A 21,130-nucleotide genomic window follows, 5' to 3' on the forward strand; every position below is an offset into this window, starting at 1 on the left:
CAAGAACAAAAACGCTCGAGCCAAAAATGCTTCAAAGAGTAATTTCTTTCGGGTACATAAACTACGAAGTAGTCAACAAAAAACGAAATGCAATATGCAAAACATGCAAGAAGAGAATCACAGACGGAGATGGAACAACTTCCAACTTTGTCCGACATTTGAAGTTGCATAAAGAACGGTAGGTGGTGCTTTTTTTTGCTACGATGAGACAGCTGACTTAGATAACTTCATCTTATTAGCAAATGTTCTCCGGGCTACGTTGATGATACTGTTTGGCTTTAACAGGTATGATATGTTTGTCATGCTATTTTAAATCCGGTCCTGCAAGCGCATCCAAGAATAACATGCAACTTGTTAGCTCAGAATTGTCGGTGAATGGTGAGCAGGGTCCGTTTCAGAAAGTGGGTTCTGTAGCTGTACTCAGTCTCTCTCCGTCTCCTCCCCATCATTAACCCCGTAGATTTAACCCAGTTTAGACTGACAAATATTTATTTTACCATCACATCACAATTCAAAATCACTGTGTTTAATTTGCAATTAGTGTATGGTCGTGTTTAACTTTTGCATGTCTGAGCCTGGGAAATTTTTTTTTGGTTAGAAAATCTGGCCCACCTTAGTGTGTAATTGAGTAGTCCTGCTATACATGGCCTTTTTCTTCTGTCATTTATGTCAATACATCAAATAAAATACTTTGATCTTATATTATTAGCTGTTGTTTATTTGCAAAGGTTATTCTCAACAGGGATGCTAGACAAAAACGGCGTTTTCTACAGACAGCCTAGCATACGCTCGCCACTTGCGAGTGAAAAAAGAAAAAGAAAAAACACCCCTTCCCTATTGGTGTTAGAGTTTACCATGTCAGCCAATCAAAAAAATGATAAGGCAACATGTGACATTTGGTTGTTTAGGGAGAAGGGGAAGTTTTTAGGAGTGACACCCGCGACGGAAAGCGGGCGAGCGAAAGAAAGAGAGAGAGAGAGTTTTCATATGTGAGACATTAGTGACGTTTAGCGTGTTTGGAGGCTGTAGTTAGTTTGTTGTGTAGTTATTGTTTTGTATTGTGTGTCGGTTAGACTGCTGAATTTCATATTTGATCTAAAAAAGCTGTCAAAGGCAGATTCCAGTGTAAACGCTGTCTCCACATAGAAAACTGGACTGTTGCACCTCCAGTTGTCAGACCTGCAGGGTTTAGGCCTGTGGGGTTCTCCTCTGTCTTATACTGAACACAAACTACATTTTTTGGACTGGCACAAATAATTTGTGTGCCTTCTTATTTGATGCAGCACACCTGATTGTTCTGTAAATAGATTTAAATGGTTATATAAAAAACGCCTGAGGCCTTGGCTGCATTTTTAGGTAAATAGTACCATATAACTTTGTTGTTTGCAAAACTTGTGCATCATTTTTAGAAATGTACAATTTCTATTTGCATTTCAAGTTATGAAAATGATTTGTTAAACATGTAAAAAAATATAACTTTTTTCTACTCGGATTCTGAATTTTTTGTCTGAATTTAGATCAACTGTGCTAATATAGTATACCAAAATGAAAAAAATAACTCAAATTTCAGATATTTGAGGTTGTGCTGTAAATAATGATACCAAACAAGGCAAGAAAAACATATTTTAAAAGTGAAATATAGAAGTAAAATCAAAAGTAGTCAAGAACGGCCAATTATACCCGGGACCCCAGAGGGTTAAAAAAAACGACTTGAAAGGACTTGAAATTCAAAGTTTCGGACTTGGGACTTGACTTGAAAGTTGTCTGTCTTGACTTACGACTTGACTCTGACTTGAGGATAAAGACTTGGGACTTACTTGAGACTTGCAAAACAATGACTTGGTCCCACCTCTGTTTACTGTTATGTTGTTTTGTGGATCACAAGGTTTAAAACTACTTATAAACACACACACACACACACACACACACAAAGTAACTCCACCAGAGTGCCTATTTCGGGTCACTTTTGCCGGTCCAAGCCCGGATAAAGGAGCAGGGTTGGAATTGTGACATTAAAAAACAATAATTACTAAAAGAAATTTCATTTGTAGTTCTAAATAAATTCTAACTGCATTTAGGACGTTTTTTACTCACTTTGTCTCTTCCACGATGTTATTTCTCTCTCCAACAACGTAGGTTACAATTACATTAGCGTGACCAATTATGCAAATTAGGTGATGACGTCATTTAGCGACTTCTAGCGACTTTTAGGACAGCCAATAGCGATTTTCCTTACTGAGGAGTTGGCAACACTGCAAAGAAGTCACTTGTCATTTTTCACCCTGCACCGACCCCACGCTGCGTCTAAAACAACCCGACGCATTTTTCAAAGGTCGACGAGCATCAAAGAGTTTATTAACGAGGCTGCCAAATATTAAATATGATTCCAGCGTTGTGGTCCTAAACAGCCGGCGGACGATCATCTGAGAATATTTAAAGATAAGAGGAAGAAACATTCTCGCTCAGTCAATTTCAATAAATGTTTAATTCAATAAAACAGATTTTTCTGAGATGTGACGGCCCGTCCTGGACCCTGGATGACTCTGTTCGGTCTTTAAGTGATGACGTATGAATCCTGCTTTGGTCCGAGCTACTCTGAGTTTATGAAGGCTGTTGTGTTTTTAACATGTTTTGTATCTTGTTCTATTTAATCTGAAACAGTCAGTGATTCTTCTCTCGGTTTTTATTACCGCTAATCATTTTAAAGCTCAGTGTTTAAACCCTTACGATGTAACTACAGCCCAGCCCATGCAGCAGTATATTAATGACTAACCTGGTATTGTGGATGGATTATCTCAGTTGTTCTCCTGACTGAAGTTTGGTCCGTTTACAGCATCCTGCCATGCGATTGCATTTGTCCCTAACCATCGGGAACCCTCACGTTAACTTTTATCGAGTGGAAAAAAGTTAGCGTTCATCCTCCAGCTTCACTGTTTATGTTATGCTAACATAGCTGTGTCGCTAGTGATCACATAGCACATCATTATATAGCAGCTAGCCCAACTTCAGTAACCCTACAAACGTCACTGCTGTTTAGTTTTCTGTCTTCATTTATGTTGGAAGTGATAGCAGAGCTGTACGTTTGAATGTTTCAGAAATCTCTCAGTCAGAACATGCTATATCATGTTTAGATGGAAACTAGTGAGCTAACTTCCTGCTAACTCCTAACTCCATTAAATGTAATAAATCCTGTTTTCATGGATGCCTGGATGTTAAACTTAATTGTTACACCTGGTAAAGCAGCAACGCTGATCATTTTATTACAGATGAAAGAATTTAGACAGTTTTTAACTCTCAGTGATGCCGCAGTGTTCGTTTGACTTTGGGACCTGAAGCAGAGTTTGGACCTGGAAACAGCTGATGATGTCAGACTAAAAGACCGGATATCGATAACGATGTGGTTTGATATCAGAACAGGTTCAGCAGCTCGAGTTGTACCGACAGAGACTTGGTCTGAGAAACACTTATTTGTTTGTCACTTTTTTACCTCCAGCCGTGTCCGATCCACACCGGGGGGCAGTTTGCCGCGTCCTCTGTGAGTCACCACCAGCACCTCGTAGGGATAAACCTGCACGCAGACGCAGAGGAGACGTGACGTGAAAACCACATTGTCCTCGTGTCCCGCTGAGGGGACGAAACAGCCTCACACATTTATCTGCTCGCTGCGCCTGAGTTCAGACTCCATGTGGAAACAGGACATGTTTAATACATCTGCCCTGCTCATTCCATATTCTTATTCTATAAGGGCAGCTTTGCACGAGTGACAGTTCATAATAATCCTTCTTTATCTCACACTGACCCTCAGAGATGCCCTCTATGACATCATAAAGATCCAAGAGTAGAAGAACTGGGCCAAACTGCGTGTTTACAGCAGCCTGAGCTTCGGCAGCTTTCTGTACCTTGTGCTCCAGCATGCTGGGGAGAGAGTTCCCTCTGTCCATCCTCGAGTCCTCGTTCTGACACAAAAACAAACACTATGATGAACACCGGCGCCAATTATTCATCAGGAGTTTCTGCAAACGAGGTTAAAATAATGGAAAGTGTACCTGAAGCCCTGCAGAGACACAAAGAGACAAACAGTTTCATTATTTTCTGTTACGATGAAAAAAGTCGAGTCTGAGAGTGGACGTTTTGTGCTGATGTACAAGTTTAATTTTCAGCACAAAATGCTAAAATACTTCACAGGTGTAGTTTTACAGGTGTACAACTACACCTGTAAAATCCTGAACCTGAGCTTTCATGACGGACGTTTGTACCTGCAGCGGGTTTCTCCGAGGAGCTGAACTCGGCCGAGCGCAGCTGCAAACAAACACAAACAGGTTGGTGTCTTCACTCGACTTCGTTGTCAAACCTCAGAGCGAGCGCGCAGATACTCACCCTGGACAGGCCGCTCTTAGAGGACGCTGGGAAATACACGGACCTGGAGGCGTTGGACCCTGCAGAGCAGAGGGGAGGGGCTGTGAGGGGGAAAGGAAACGCTACACAACATGTGCATCAGTCTGACCACCTGGAGATGTTTTGTTCTGAAAGGTTACGACAGTCACCTGTGACCAGGTGACATCACTTCCTGTTTCCACGATGCATCATGATGCCTTCACTGAAATCTGAACCCAAAACACTAAAACTGCAGTTTTTCAATTTGCACCAAAAGTTACATCAACTGATAAACTTTAAAAATGTTTTGCTGTTTAGAAAATTTACTTCTTGTTCACGCTCATAAAATAAGAATTTCAGGTTCAGACACTTTTACTAACAGCGCTTAGAAATCCTTCAACTTTGCAAATTTTCTTCGTATTAAAGGATATTTTTGTGAGTGACTGTTGGTCTCCACAAAGTAGTGGTAGAATAGTTATGTTAAGCTACAAAGTTTATGTCTTGCATATTTTCCACAAACATTCCCATAATCACATGCCGTGTATTATCTTACTTATTTTATATTTGTTTGTATTTTATTTGTATTTTTTGTATTTTCCTTCTGAAATCTGTACCTAATGCAAAAAATGTCGTGTGTGTGTGTGTGTGTGTGTGTGTGTGTGTACCGGCGTTGTGGCTGCGCTCCGGTAAAGAGCGTGTTTTCCTCCTCAGAGGCGCTGCAGACTTCTCCAGCTCCTCCTTCAGGATAATTTTGCCCAGATTGGACTCAATCTGACACGAGACAGAAACAGAAGACGACTTGTAAAAAGCATAATAATATATTCACTAAATGGCCTGTATTTGTATAGCGCTTTACTTAGTCCCTACGGACCCTAAAGCACTTTACACTACATTCAGTCATCCACACATTCACACACTGGTGATGGCAAGCTACATTGTAGCCACAGCCACCCTGGGGCGCACTGACAGAGGCGAGGCTGCCGGACACTGGCGCCACCGGGCCCTCTGACCACCACCAGTAGGCAACGGGTGAAGTGTCTTGCCCAAGGACACAACGACCGAGACTGTCCAAGCCGGGGCTCGAACCGGCAACCTTCCAATTACAAGACGAACTCCCAACTGTTGAGCCACGATTGCCCCATAATCCAAAGTATTCAGAATACGTTACTCTCATTGAGTAACGTAACGGAATATGTTACAGAATACATTTTGGGCCATGTAATCTGTAATCTGTAGATTTTAAAAGTCACCTTCCCAACATCTGCACATGTTTGTAGAAAGACAATAATAACGAAAAATGCATCGAGCAGTTTCACGCAGGGATGGTTTTCCTTCCACCAAAGCAGACTCTTCAGCAGCGAGCTAACATGCAATAAGAGCCGAGGAGGACCAAACATCAACCTCCAGGTCTGAAGAATCACGCTGCAGCTCCTCTGGTGTCCAGCAGGGGCAGCAGTGAGTCGTCCCAGAGACTCCCATGTTACACAGACTGTTCTGTCTCTGTGGGGAATTTCCTCCTTTATAACAGCTGTTTATTACTCACCTGTTTAAATCCTATTAAGGCTTAAAGTGTGAGGGGCGTGGCCTGTTTGACTGACAGGTGAAAGGTGACACGTGACTGTAGCTGCTAGCTGTCTGCTAAGCTTCACCTGAACTCTGCATTTTAAGGACATCATGTGACCAATAACATGGCTGCTGTGAGGTCACAGCAGACTGAGCTCAGCTGAACTGGGAGAAATTCGAGGATTTGACTGATTAGCAGGTCTCTGTGTTTGACTCCGCCCTCCAGCTTCTCGTGGTCACATCTCGTTTTTAAAAAGGTGAAAGAGGAGCCAACGTTAGACAGCAAAATGCAAAGTGCCCAGAATAATGGCTCGTGTTGTTGTTCAGAGTGGCACAGCTGGCTCCTACAGAGCTGACTCTGCAAACAGATGTTTCTGACGGAGCTGAAGTGCTCTTCAGGAAAAACGTGGCTTTTATTTTGAAATGAGCCGTGCCTCTAAAGGATAAACACGACAGTGAAAGCACATTCAAAGCACTCTGACTGTTTAACCCGTGCACAGATTATCTCTGCACACATTCAGATCTCCATGATGAAGTCAGTGTTTTCAGTCTCCCACAAACCAAACAGCAGCTGACGCAGCAGCGGTCCTCATGCTTTATTCATCGGACTGTGAGAGTTTTTAAAAGCAGCTTCTTGGACGTGAATATTTGCAGTTTCCTGCTTTTCTGACAGTGAAGGTGATTTTTGGTGATTCCTGACCAACATTCAAACTGCTGCAGCTCATCTGCACCTGCAGCTGGCTCCGGGTCTCCCACCTTGTTCAGCTCTTGCTTCTGAAGCTTTCTGAGTCCCCACAGCTCATCATCCAGCTCTCCATCCTCCTCCTCCTCCTCCTCGACTTTCTGCTCCTTCCTCTTCCATTCCTTTTCTGCTGAGAGGAGAGGAGTTATGGAAAGGAGAGCAGAAGAGAGGAGACAAGGGAACGGTGAGATGAATACGTGACAAGAAGCAGGAATAATCAGGATTTAAAGCCAGACGTGATTTTTAGATGAAAACCTGGAAAATCCCACTTTCCTAATGAACTGTAAATGTAGCACATTGATCAGAGTGTGTATATGTATGCACTTGTTTAAACATCATTGTGAGGACCAGAAGGACTAAATGCTGACGAGTCTGAAGCATGTTTGAGGCTCAAAGTGTGGTTTAGTGTCAGAGTTACAGTTGGGCCAGAGTGAGCAGCTAGCGTCGTGTCAGTTAGATGTCCTCACTAAGATATGAAAACACGAGTGTGTGTGTGTTTGGGTCGTACCAATCACGGCCAGCGAGGGGGGGCAGGGCCAGTAGTCGGTCTCGATCTTGGAGGGCTGGTTCGGGTCTGGAGGCTGAGCTGCAGGAAACTTTGAAGACTCGATGATCAAATCCTCGATGTGTTTCCCCTGAGGGACCGAAGAGGACGACACATCTGTGCACACACACACACACACACACACACACACACACACACACACACACACACACACACACACAGTGCATGTTAAAGCAGATTAAACACAGTGAAAGGAGGCGTGCTGTTTACGGGACAGCGGCTGACCCACATTCACTCGCTCTGTTTTCATTACGTTCAGCGATAAATTTATTGCAGCTTTTATTCTGAAATCGATTTGAACGTCAGCGACTCACCCTGTTTGTAGATGGGAGGCTTCTTGTAGATGTTGGTACCATTTTCTGAAAACAATAAAATCACATGTGTAACAGCTGTGCTCTTCTTTGCTTGCTAAACAATAATTACTGGTTTACAGGGTGAACATGAGCTCCAGAGGACGGCACATCTGGGACTTGTTGGGTCTGACTGAGTTTCAGGTGCAGATCTTTTCGTTGGTTAATGACGTGTGGTCCAAGTATCACAACACACCTGACTGGTGGTGCATGTACGGTGCAAACTGGACCCTGAGTCAGCACAGTGGGACATAGAAAACTCCAGATGTGGACCAAACGTCATCAGCATCTGGAAGCGGTCTATGTGCACAAACTGTAATTCAGTTTCACTGCTCACAAATCAACTAATAATCCCAAAAGTTGTCTTTTCTGGTCCTGACATTAGCGGCTAACACGTCTCAGACGTGGACGCTGTGCTGACGATACACTGAAGCTCATCTGGGAATCTCTGAATTTCTCATTGTAGCCCCTCCCACAGGGGTGTCGACATTGTTTACACAGGTAAACACATGTGTTTGAAGAAATAAGTCACCTGATGGAGATGCTGTTGCTAACTGGGTGAAAACCTAGCTGATGGAGCTACATCTGCACCCTTCAGTACTGTTCTCCACAGTCAGTGTGGTGAGTCCGGCTTGTGGAAGCTTGTGTTTACCTGGCCTGTGGAAATGCTGCACGGTGCTCTTCACGGTACCAGACGAGTGCGTGTTGGGTGTGGTTGGTGTGTTTGGCGTTGATGGGGTGTGTGTGCTGTGGGTTCTGGTGCTCGGGATGGTGGAACCAGGCGAGGACCCTCCAGGTGATCGGCTCTCGACCCACTCCCTTGTCTCCTTGGACAGATTCTGGAAACACAGAGGACGGTATTTTAAAAACGTGTCAGTGGGGAAATGTGAAGGCAGAGCCGATGATCCTCCTCAGAACCTTCTAATGAACATGCAGGGCGTCCCCATGAGGACTTTCTAAGACATGATGCCAACTGCCTCAACACGAACCGACCATCAAAGCAAGACCTCCTGCATTACTACCATCACTTAATGGTCCTCAATCAGAATTAGAGGCCTCTTGAACCTTTACAGAGTAAACACCTTGATCATCCCTCATTAACCAAAGAACCTCCTTTAGTGTTAGTAGAAGCACCTAAGAGACCTTTAGGATCTCCTGATTGATAACTAGAGCCTCGTTTAAAGATAACTTATGAGAAACTGCTTCACATGACTTCAACCACCTTGAGGATTCCTTGAACTAACACTTTACAGCCTTAAAAGAAACGCAGTGACTCTTAGGACGCCCCTCGTCAATGCTCTAAATGACCAACAGAGTCAGTGTGAAGAAGAGCTACCCAAGATATGACTATAAGTAATCTGAGTATGCCTGGAAGGATGCCGTCCGAACCGGTTACTGCAGCCTTGTAAGCCTCAAACAACTGCACACACACATCATCCCTAAAATGTTTTAAAGGTTGTTTAGAAGCTGAAACCTGTAAAAGAAGCATCAAACCTTCTCAGTGACCACTGGGATGTTATGTACGACCACCTCGCTGAGGTTCCACCATGTTCCTGACTAAAAACATGCCAACAGAACCACATTAATGTTGAGATGCTTCAGTGTGCTGCAGAAAACAGAGTCAGGATCACTTTCACAGAAGCTGGTCTGAGACAACAACAGGACGATGTGTCAGTGTGCTAATAACAACCCATCACACAGTCACACGCCCACAAAGCATCTGAGATCTGCTTCTGTCATAAGATCCTTAATATCTCACTTTCATTGTAGGGCTCTGATCTGACCTTTGACCTCATCACTAGTGCTTGTTTTATTGGTTTATCTGCTGAGGTCTCTGCAGGGCTCTGAGTGTAAACAGGAAGAAACTAAGATAAACTATATGATGATGTGTAAAGAAAGAATGGGGGGGCTTACCTCTGGGGAGGGAGGAGGAGAGATGGAGCGAGGAGACAAGGACCTCTGGGGAGAAAAGAGCAAAAATAGATGAAACGCTTGAAGCTAAAAATAGATTTAGAGAATGAAGACGAAGCTCCACAAATACACAAACTCTGCTTCTGACACCGACATTGTTTCTTTTTTAAACGACTGCACCAAATGTAAATTCTAGAGGATTACGTTGCAATTTACACTTTGACCTGAAGGTGGCAGTGTTCTTTACACCCAACGATTAAATCCAGACACAGAAATGCGTCTGTTTGCCTCGTTGTCACGGTAACGTGATGTGAAGCATCAGGATTAATCAGAGAAGCATTTAAAGCAAGAGTTGGATGATGAGCAGTGCAGATGAAGACCTGAAGCTCCGAAATCAGATTCCTTAAAAGAATTCTGTCTTTGCACTTAAACAGTGGCCACAAGGCTCCCAGCTGGGGGCGCGTTTAGGTAAATGTGCATTTATATGCAGATGATCAACATTTAGCATCTAGCTCTTTGTTGAAGTCTCCTCCTTTGGCTCTGCTGTTAAAAACAAACGGGAGCTTTTTGAGGGGAGACTCTGACCTGTGCAGTCTGCATGTCCTCAGGTGCTGTGACAACAGCTCAGCAAAGCAAACGTGTGTCGTGACACAAAGTTTTGACTTTGTGCAGAATCAGCTTCAGCTGCGAGGCTCATCATTGCCCAGCAGAGCTTAAAAAGTGCTTTTTGTTTGTTTCAGTCATCAGTCTGCAGTAACCACAAGACTGTGACTGAAATCATTGGTTGCTGTGCTGGAAAGTCAAAAACACGAGTGAACAGACCTGAAAACAACCGAAAACCCACAAAACAGATGAAAGAAGGTGCAGCACACAAAACACAAAAGGCACTCTGACACACAATCTCTCTTTGTCTCCCTTTACTGCTGCTTACCCAACCCCTGACCACAAAATACAATCACACAATCACACACACACACAGACACACACACACACACACACACACACACACTGGGCTCAGCTGTTTTCATGAGCTGTCAGCTCTCTAAGCAGCAGATTGATGTCTGTGTTTGCAGCCAGACGCAGAGCTAACCAACCGACGGTCAGAGCAGCGACCTGCTGCCACGCCGTCTGGTTTCCACGACTCCGGCTCTGTGCTGAGCTACAAAGGTCCCGGAAGCACCGAGAAGAAACTATGGAACAACAGGACTTTACAAACTGCCCGAGCCTGTAGATGCTAAATGCTTCTGTACTTTCCTGTGAACAAATCTAATCTAATCATCTGATCACAGGCTGCATTATAAGGACAGTGAAACCAGCAGGATCTGCACTTTACTTCGTTTTTAGTAAATTTGCACCATTTAAATAACTCAAAGTTAAATAATAGCTTCTACATACACCTGCTCATTCAGAATTAAGACTTTTAATCTGTCTCAGTCGTCTCTGAGCTGCATGTCGGAGCCGTGCTGCTTGTGAAAAGTCAAACCAGCAACCAAAAGATGCACTAAGAGGACATCTGAGATTTAGTATCCGTAGCTGTGAAGAAGAAACAATCACAATGACAATGATACGACCACCGCCTGCTCCAGAGTCTCCTCCTGTCAGTCCCACCGGCTGCAGTTCACCTAGGGGGCGCCCACGAGACGGTCCTCACTAAAAAGGAGTGAATGAAGCTCAACGGCTAAAATAATCATTAAGACAAAAAACAACAATAAATAATTTTGTCTTGTTTTGTTTTACACATCCAGCATCAGTGATGTGCTTCAGTTTTACAGGATGATATTAAGATCTGACTGTATTTAAACGCCTGCTTTGAAACAATAACTCCAGCACGCGTGCAGAAGACGCAGCTGACTGTGGCGGTTGGGAAATGGTTTGAGGTGCAGCGACGTTAGAACATGCTAATAATGACAAACTGCAGCTATCGGCTCCACCTCTTCAGCTGAAACAGGATAATATTAGAGAACATGTTTCCAGGCCAGAGCTCCACACGGTCCGCCTCATCTAAACAGCGCCCCCATCAGGCAGGACGTCCAGAGAGCACCAGTGTAACCATCAGCAGGAATCTCTAAACTACGAGCGGAGGGAGACGTCACCTCCAGAGGACTGTAGCTGTAGTGCGGCTGGTAGATCATCAGATCGGGTCTCTCGATGTCCAGGATGGCTTTGTCTCTCGGTAAGGCTGCCAAGTCCTTATAGCCGATAACCCCGTCCTCCACTCTGGCCTGGGGAGAGGGGGGGGGATTACAGATTATTACCTCCAGATTAATCTGAAGGGTACGAGAGCGCGATCACGGTGTGTTTATCTCACCACGATGGCAGCAGCAGGGGATCCTGGGACGCTGGTGCCTCTGAGCGACAACACACTCCCCGGGGACGTCTGCGCCAGCTGCTGCTAACACACACACACACACACATTTGTACTTGTGTCTTTGTGAGGACTATTACTGCCTCTTACCCAGAGCCTAACTTGAACCTCTCCTTCCTAAAGGAGCAGGAAAAACGTCCTCACTGTTCTGCTTCTTCTTCTGGTTTATTATTTCCAAGCTGGAATTGAAAAGTTCTGCAACTTTATTTGTTAAATTAAAAAAACACCCCAGATGTAAATTTGGCCCATCTTCCCTTCAGCATCGCCTCCTCGTGCACCTCTGGACCAACACCAAAGATCGACTTATCTTTAAGATGACACGCTTCTCATTGAACCACCAGGAGGACGCTTGTTGGTTTTTATTGTTGAGCAGAAACATCGCCATGCTGCAGCATCTCAACAACACGGTCTGTTTGACCCCCCCCCCTACCGACAACTATCAGCAAAAGAAACGTGTGGTTTACCTTGGGCATCATCCTGACTACTGATTGGTCAGTTCCTGAAGGAGACACACACAAAACATGATGTTAAATAAAGAATAACAACTCAGGCGTTTCAGTATGACAAAGCAGGAGAGGCGGAGAAGCCAGAAAGAGTGAGGCATCATGGGAAACTTTCCACCAACCTTTCTCACATCAGCACGTGTAACAGCTGCTCTGGTCCACACATGAAACATGAATCTGACAATAATCTCCTTTTTTGTTTTCTTACTGTGTGCTGATGTGCATCAGTGTTTCTGTCTGTGATAGAAAGGCCGACACTGAGCAGAGGCTCGCGCTGATACGAACAGTAAATGACCCCCGGCGTGGGGAACGCCTCCACGTGTCAGGGCTGTGAGACGAATATAAAAACCATACGAGGGAATGAGATTCACACCTCTGAATGTTTTTATCGTTTCTTATTTGTGACCCTGTGGATCGTGTCAAACGAATCCTTCTTTATCCTATCCTGGGCCTTGGTGCATCCTTCATCCTCCGGCTAAAACAAGACACCTCCCAATTTCCAGAAAGCCTGCAGAGGGGCTCATTTTCTAATGATTAAGCCGTATAAATCAGGGAAATGCAGAAAAAGACACTTTAAAGAAACAAACATGGCTCTGAAAGTCATTCAGAGTCGTTGCTCGCCAGCCGTTATCTGTTTAACAGCAGCCTTCACAGAGCATGTGCAGGAGACCGCTGTGCTACAGCTGCTAGGCCAGGCTGACCACGCCCAGGGCCTCTGCACTGACATCACAAATGAAATGAGCTCTAAATGACGGCGTGCTGTCAGATTACTGAGTGGACACTCAGCGCTCTGCAGCAGCTGCAGGGTTTCCAGGCCTGTATTGTCTGACGTGGCCGACGGACACAAAGGGATTATTCCAGAGTCCACAGCTTTGTCACACACAAACACATGAGCGAGGAAACCTGGGTAACAAGAGGTCAGCCAGCAGAGTGTGTGTGTGTGTGTGTGTGTGTGTGTGTGTGGTTACCTCAGGGAGATAAAGGGATCATGTCTGTTCGTCTTCGGGTCTCTTCAGCACCTGAAACACAAACAGAGGTGACGCTGGGACATCATGAACATAACATTAACAATTCATCTCCAAACTCAAACTCTGGATATTTTATGAAGACTTTATTTTTTACTGGTTCTCACCAATATAATCAGATGCAGCAGGAAACGTAATGGTGTAAACTGTAAACAGTGAGACTTTTATACGTTTATAAATATGTGCTCAGCTAGGCTGTGCTCAGTGAATACCTCAGGCAGCAGAAACCCAAGAAAGAGGAGGGAGACGAGGAACCATCATGGAAGGACAGGCCCCTGCACGGTATGTACCACCGGCAGATAGAGGAGGTGGCTGATATCCAGAAATCCTACCAGTGGCTGGACAAAGCTGGACTGAAAGACAGCACAGAGGCACTAATCATGGCAGCACAAGAACAAGCTCTGAGTACAAGATCCATAGAGGCTGGGGTCTATCACACCAGGCAAGACCCCAGGTGCAGGCTGTGTAAAGATGCCCCAGAGACAATCCAGCACATAACAGCAGGGTGCAAAATGCTAGCAGGCAAGGCATACATGGAACGCCATAACCAAGTGGCCGGCATAGTGTACAGGAACATCTGTGCCGAGTATAACCTGGAAGTCCCGAGGTCAAAATGGGAGATGCCCCCAAGGGTGATGGAGAATGACCGAGCTAAGATCCTGTGGGACTTCCTGATACAGACGGACAAAATGGTGGTGGCTAACCAACCGGACATAGTGGTGGTAGACAAACAGAAGAAGACGGCTGTAGTGATCGATGTAGCGGTTCCGAATGACAGCAATATCAGGAAGAAGGAACACGAGAAGCTGGAGAAATACCAAGGGCTCAGAGAAGAGCTCGAGAGGATGTGGAGGGTGAAGGTAACGGTGGTCCCCGTGGTAATCGGAGCACTAGGTGCGGTGACTCCCAAGCTAGGCGAGTGGCTCCAGCAGATCCCGGGAACAACATCGGAGATCTCTGTCCAGAAGAGCGCAGTCCTGGGAACAGCTAAGATACTGCGCAGGACCCTCAAGCTCCCAGGCCTCTGGTAGAGGACCCGAGCTTGGAGGATAAACCGCCCGCAGGGGCGTGCTGGGTGTTGTTGTATATGTACACTTTTTTTTTTTTTTTTTAAATCTCCTTCAGAGTTGAATCCTCTGATGTTGTTCTGTCCCATTAAACTCAGCTTCAGTTTGGTTTAAAGCTCAATATTTTACAAAAGTTTGTCAGAACAGAATCAGGTAAAAAGAGCTTTTCCAGACGCTGCCCTGGTTCCTGGGATAATCCACAGCAGTGTTGACGATGGAGGATTTGAAGCCCGTTTTAAGCCCACGTCGCGGTCGGTGTGACCATCCAGATGTTGTGCTCTATATTTGTGTCTCCACGTTACAACATGTATAATATGTATAACTGTTAGAGTGCTGCTGCACTGTTGGCCGGGTCTCTGTTGAAAGCAGGTTTTTGATGTGAACGAGACTTTGAGCTGAATCAATAAAGACGTATCATGTATCTCTATGATGTGATTCACAGATTCTGTTCAGACAGGGCGATCTCTGACCCATCCTCCCTCCCAGTATTGATCTCTGCTGGTGTCCAGTATCACTGATGATGATGAATAATTAATGTGTTAACAGGCGAATGACCAGCAGGAGACAGACAGACGGTCCGAGGGAGAGGAAACCGCCACCAGCTCGTTAGCAACTTTTTGTCTCCTAAAATGTCAGAAAATATTTTTAAAAAAATGGCGGTTATCATTTTCCATCAGCACAGCGAAACATCTGGCTGACGTTTGTTTCAGCTGTTAAATATCAGATTTACTGACTGCACACTTTTGAGTTTTATAAATCTCAATATGAAGCAGAGTGAAACCAGGTGGGGACTTCTGGGCCTGAATGAAGCTAACGCTGGAGCATCAAATCCTGCAGTTCCTCCAGCATCCAGCAGGGGCAGCAGCGAGTCAGTCCCATAGACTCATGTTAAAACTTTACAGCAGAAACAAACATGTTTACAGCCGGATACACAAACTGTTTGTCTCTGTGGACAGTTTCCTCCTTCATGACACCTGTTTGACTCACCTGTTTAAATCGTACTGAGGCTTAAAGTTTGGGGCGTGGCCTCTTTGGCTGACAGGCGGCTGTAGCTGCTAGCTGTCTGCTAGCTTCACCTGACCTGGACCTCTGGACCGTGTTTGTGCTGTTGGAGCCTTTTGGAGCTTTTTAATGACATCATGTGACCAATAATATGGCTGCTAACAGAGCGTCCCGGAAGGCGGAGCTCCGGTTCCTTTGACATAAATTCTAGAATTTTCATTGGATGTTGCTGTTTAGAGGGTATCTGAGTCTGTGTGATGCTCCCATTCAAAGCTGGATGCAGTTTGATAACCAAGCTGTGGCCTGTTGTTCACTCTCTGACCTTCATTTATTGAAAAGCAAATTCAAGGCAAGAAAGAGATCAGTGTCTGTCTCTGGAGAGAGTTTAATTACAGTCGAGGGCTCCTGGTGATCAATACTGTGATCAATAAGGTGGAGGAGTCAGGTATCAGCTCAGTCAGTGTGTGCCGATCACTGTGATGGATCACCTCTGTAATAAACTGACAGACACGTCAGACCAGCAACAATTTAAAGATCTTTATTAAAAACATCAACTTACATGTTCGATTTCTGCCGATTTCCTTCTCAGGACCACGAATCCATCAGCTCAGCGTCTCCTGGAACAAAACCAAAGATGTGATTTCAGAAGAAGCAGCAGAAACAAGAGAGAACGAGACAAATGAGCCTGAGAGCTCCGAGGACGGAGAACGGACAGCCTCCTTCAGATTCACGTGTTTGCAGCAGACAGGTGAGCGCGGGCCTGACGGGCAGGTGAGGGGCGAAAAATAGAAATGCAGCCAGTTGATGTGTGACCCATCATCGGGGGAAAAGTCCTCCGAATATGTGAATGGACCTCTGAGCAGAGGCGGAGCTTCACGCTGAGGCTCTGCGTCTATTTTCAGACTCACGTTGTGTCGTTGCTAAGCGATGATGCGGGCAGGTGATGAACTTGGAAACGAAATCCTCGAAGACGGCCCGCTGTCCTACCGTGGGTGCAGACAGCGAACGCAGCCTCCTGCGGGCTGAGGGGGGAGTTTGTTTTGCTCTGTAGGTCTGCCGGGACACACAGGAGATAACTCAGAGGAATGCTGGGAGATATCTAGGGGTTGCTAGGTTACCGCACATGGCCGTCCAATCGTCTGGCACAAATGTGGGAGAGAGAAACAAAGAGAGATGCTGCACCGATGCGGACCGCCCACCATCGGACCACCGTGACACAGCAGGGGTCACGGCCTCAGGTAAACCCCACCCGGCTGCTCTGCCTGAGAGCTTAAATCAAACTAAGTTCCTGCAGAGAGTCCAAGAAAACCGCCTCCTGCATCTGTTTGTCTTTACTTTCCTTCACGAGAGGAAGGGGAGCACACGCTTCACAGCTCAGCTTGCACCACACTCTGCTGCAGCGCCTGAGATTGGCACACCAGGATGTCACACTCGTTACTGACACCGAAACAATCGCATTAATCCACAGATACGAACGTTAGCTGTCCTCTCATCAACATCAGCGACCTGAGCGGGCCGCCGCAGGACTGTGAGCTGGTGCTAAATGTGTCGGCGCTGTGAGACGCCTCGCAGCAACGAGGCAACAGAAGAATTCAGACTGTGTAGGAAAACTTCTGTTTATCTTAGTGAGGACTTTTAGGTGTCCAGCAGTCCATGAATGCAGCACAGAGCAGCAAACCGGCTCACATAAAAGATGCTGTCGACACAAATGGCAGGTTTAGATGTGCACCAGAGGACCGCTTGTTCTCCGGGGCCCAGTGTGTTTGTAATAAGCCGGTGACCGGCACTAACGACCCCCTCAGAGAAATTAGCCCAATAATTTACATCCAAACACAAAGAGTCAGAGAAGAAGAGACGACCTCTGAGGAGGTCAGCGAGCCGGTGACTTTGTTCCTCGTTTCCAGACAAATCGCTCGTCCTTAAACGTCTGCAGAGTGCGAAGAAGAAGAAACCAGTGCACAGAAGCTCGTCTGTAATATTTAATGATTAAATCGTTTCTACGGGATCTCTTTATGTCACTGGAGCCATTTTTAAGCCCAGAGCTGCAGAGGACCGTCTCAGTGATGCTAATTATTAATGACCTCATGGTTGTTAATGACTGTTCATACAGCCAGGACCAGAAACATGTGGACACTGAAGGCTGCAGTTTGACATACGTGTGTTTAACATGAACACAGGTATGAATCCAACACCTTTCAGTGTGGACGCTGCGTTGGTTCTCCGGCTTCCTCCATCAGAATCCTGCATTTCTGTTGTTGGTGTAATAGAGAAACCATATTCTTATGAAGGCACGTGACGCCCTCACCTGCTGCTCAAACCTGTTTGAGAGTTGTGGCCAATCAGTAGAAATGTGGCTTAAAGGGGGAGGAGCTAAAACAGCTTGTTTCAGACAGAAGACCACTGGCAGGCTTATTTTGAGCTGTGCAGTCAGAAATAAACAACAAACACATCCACCAACTACAAACAACTCAAAGGAACTACTTCCTATCTGAACTTTTAAGGCAATGACACAAAAATTGTGTAAAAGAACCACATGAAGAGTCCCATGCATTTGGTGCACAAAACAATCCAATCAAAAGCTGCAGTTTCAGAGCCACACCGACGACCCTCCTCGTGTCGAGTCATGATGCAGGAAGTGGGTCAGACACTGAAAAGTGCCGAGTCACAGCTTCACGGTCCTCAAACATCCACTGAGCTCTCAGCGAAAGAAGTCGGACTCTAAACGTCAGCAGATACACCAACTCATCTAACAGAGAAGAAAAGACGTGTTTAAAGAAGATTCAGAGACTGAGCAGCAACTTCAGGGCTAAAGAATGAAACCGACACTGAAGCACCAAAACCTGCAGTTTCTCTGACGTCCAGCAGGGGCAGCAGCGAGTCAGTCCCATAGACTCCCATGTTAAACAGCCTGATACACAGACTGGTCTCTGTGGGGAATTTCCTCCTTTATAGCAGCTGTTTTTATTACTCACATTACTTTTAATGACACTGCTCGACCAATAACACGGCTGCTGCGAGGTCACTGTCGTCTACTCCACAATGACTCATCCAGGAGCTCAGAGAAGAACCCAGAACTCCATCTGAAGACCTGCAGGCCACGCTCGGCTCAGCTAAGGTCAGAGGTCGTGATTCAACAATAACAAAGAGACGGAGCAAAAACATAAAGGCTCACATCTGCTGAAGAAACATCTGGATGGGACAAAAACGAGCGCGGGTGTGGATAACAGCTCACTGTCACTACGCACTGAGGAGGCTGCTGATTGGCCGAGAAGCTGAAAGTAAAGTTTCACAAAATCACAAAACAGTGACAGCAGCTGTGTGTGTCTGTGTGTGTGTGTGTGTGTGTGTGTGTGTGTCTGTGTCTGTGTCTGTGTGTGTGTGTGTGTGTCTGTGTGTGTGTGTCTGTGTCTGTGTGTGTGTCTGTGTCTGTGTCTGTGTGTGTGTGTGTGTCTGTGTCTGTGTGTGTGTGTGTGTCTGTGTGTGTCTGTCTGTGTGTGTCTGTGTGTGTGTGTGTGCTGGCAGCATCTTATCTCCGCTCACAGAGACGTGACCACACCCAGCCTGTCATCGTTTACGTAACGGCTGCTGTCATTGGCTGATGCGGATGACATCACTGTGTCTGTGGCGTGTTTGCTCTGACAGGAAATTCATTTCCAGCAGAAGAAGAGATGAAATCAGCTGTTTTTGTTGCGTCTTCACGTCAAAGTTTGGATTCGTTTTTCTGATAAACAAATAAAACCAAACAGGAAACGCTGGTTTTTACGGCGCCCCGCCAGCGTCCGTCTCGCCTCCGATCCTCATGAGGTTTCTGAGGCGGAGATTTGACGCTCTGCCCCGAACAGACCCAGACTCATCCTTCCTTCTTCCCTTTCCTATTCTCTTCTTCATTTCATGGCTTCCTTTCCTTGCTTCCTTGTCTCCTATTTCCCTCTTGTCTCATCTTCTTCTTGTTTGTTGCCAAATCTCTACTATTCATGCTTCCTTTTTATTTCCTACATCCTTTCTCCCTTCTCCAACATTTTGTTTTTGTCCCTTTCCTTGCTTCATATCCTTTACTTATTCCCTACCTCCTCCTTTCATCTCTTCTTCTGTCAGATCTATTCGTGTGTCTTTATGCAGGCTCTGTCCTTCCTTCCTTAATTGCTTCCTTGTTGGTGTCCTTCTCTCGCTACCTTCCTCCCTCCTTTCCTTTTAATCTCTTCCTTAAAGTTTTCTATTTCCTTTCCAAACTTCTGTTTCCTTCGTTATATCTCTCATTCTTTCCTTACCCCCTCTCCTTGTCACCTTCAATTTTCTTTTTTCCTACCCTGTTCCCTCTCTCCTTCTTTGATTCTTTAACTGTTTTCTTCCCTCTCTACACTCTTATTTCCTTTCTTGTCACCTTCATCCATTTCCTACCTCCTTCCTTTCTTTTCCTTTGCCCTGCTTATCTCCCTTCCTCTCTATGCTTCCTGTTTCCATCCCTCCTGTCCTAGTTTCCTTTCCTTTAACATTAACTCGTTCCTTCTGTCCTTCTCTCTCGCTGTTTTAAGGAAGCCGTATTTTATTTGATCATGTGACAGGTTTGATTTGTAGCTGTGTGGAATAAAAACAGGTCACTGTGAAGCGTCGGGGTCCGAGGGTCTGATAGAGGAGAACGTGTTGTTCTGAAGCTCGTCCGGCTCCAGGATATCAGCCGACACTTAAAATTCCTGCAGCCTAAAGGCCTGCAGCTCCGCCCCCTGCCTCATCCTCACAGCATCGACAGCCCCCCTCGCCTCCTCGGCCCCCTGCTGCACTCGCAGATAAGAGCCGAGGCCTCCGTCGTGGTATTAAAGGACCAGGCTGCACTTTTACAACCCGAGGATTAAACTGGAGCCCAGAACACCACAACACGTCCCTGAAGTCACGTTAGGCGTCAGGAGCCCCGCCCCCTGACTCAGACCCTCAGAGGCTGACAGCTGGAAGCTGCTGCTTCACAGAAACACAGAGAGCTGCACGTTTCCCTACAGTAACACAATCAGACCATCAGACGAGCTCCCGGGAGCGAGCGCTCGGTGAGAGTAGGAACAAAAAACTCCCTCTAACAGGAAGAAACCTGGAGCAGAAGCACGCTCAGGGAGGGGCGGGGCCATCTGCTGTGACAGGTTCAGGGTCACGCTGCACACCTAACCTGCTCTGATCTGAGGTCAGAGGTCAGGTACAAAACCCGCTCCGACTGACCAATCAGATCTCTGGAAAATCGAAGGCTTCCTCAGACCTCAGCGCGCTGACAGTGACAGCTCTGCAGTGCTTGTCTACACTCAAGGCGACGGCCTCACACCGCGAAGCAACGAGAAGACAATGAATCAAACTCCTCACCATCACTGCACAGACCGGCGTCCAGCGTCTCCACGGCAGAGGCAGAGGAGGAGCTGAAGCTGCAACACAAACCTCACAGCTGCACCTCCAGCAGGTTCCTGTACGCGCTGCAGCCCCAAACTTTCTATTGTATAACATGAGTGAAGATGACTCATATGTCCAGAAATAGAGAAGAAGAGCGCCCACGCAGCACGGCGAGGCGTTCAGGGACTCTACGAGCATACGGGACGCCTCTGAGGACTCCACAGATGAGTGTGCACCTCTGGATATGCGAAAGATTTACAGACGCAGATGATTTTCCACCAAGAGCCCAAAAACCACGA

General features: G+C 46.0%; 1 protein-coding gene across 4 annotated transcripts in view; it reads right to left on the reverse strand.

Moving 5' to 3' along the window:
- The window catches only part of LOC100701040 (dematin), a 28,337-nt gene that overhangs the window by 2,830 nt on the left and 4,377 nt on the right, over positions 1-21,130 (reverse strand). For 2 of the 4 annotated variants that reach the window (XM_019346551.2, XM_025912059.1), the window contains exons 2-17: positions 16,027-16,084; positions 13,342-13,392; positions 12,335-12,369; positions 11,814-11,897; positions 11,599-11,727; positions 9,509-9,553; positions 8,247-8,433; positions 7,559-7,603; positions 7,188-7,340; positions 6,694-6,809; positions 5,040-5,145; positions 4,378-4,436; positions 4,257-4,299; positions 4,047-4,054; positions 3,900-3,956; positions 3,488-3,568 (exon numbers count right to left, since the gene is read on the reverse strand). In XM_019346551.2, the coding sequence (XP_019202096.1) occupies positions 3,488-3,568; positions 3,900-3,956; positions 4,047-4,054; positions 4,257-4,299; positions 4,378-4,436; positions 5,040-5,145; positions 6,694-6,809; positions 7,188-7,340; positions 7,559-7,603; positions 8,247-8,433; positions 9,509-9,553; positions 11,599-11,727; positions 11,814-11,897; positions 12,335-12,346 (1,125 nt within the window). In that variant the 5' untranslated portion in view covers positions 12,347-12,369; positions 13,342-13,392; positions 16,027-16,084. The remainder of the gene's footprint in view (positions 1-3,487; positions 3,569-3,899; positions 3,957-4,046; positions 4,055-4,256; positions 4,300-4,377; positions 4,437-5,039; positions 5,146-6,693; positions 6,810-7,187; positions 7,341-7,558; positions 7,604-8,246; positions 8,434-9,508; positions 9,554-11,598; positions 11,728-11,813; positions 11,898-12,334; positions 12,370-13,341; positions 13,393-16,026; positions 16,085-21,130) is intronic. The other 2 variants (XM_019346552.2, XM_019346553.2) reach the window with 2 other exon arrangements.

Source organism: Oreochromis niloticus, linkage group LG12, assembly GCF_001858045.2.
Source record: "Oreochromis niloticus isolate F11D_XX linkage group LG12, O_niloticus_UMD_NMBU, whole genome shotgun sequence".
Classification (NCBI taxonomy): Eukaryota; Metazoa; Chordata; class Actinopteri; order Cichliformes; family Cichlidae; genus Oreochromis; species Oreochromis niloticus.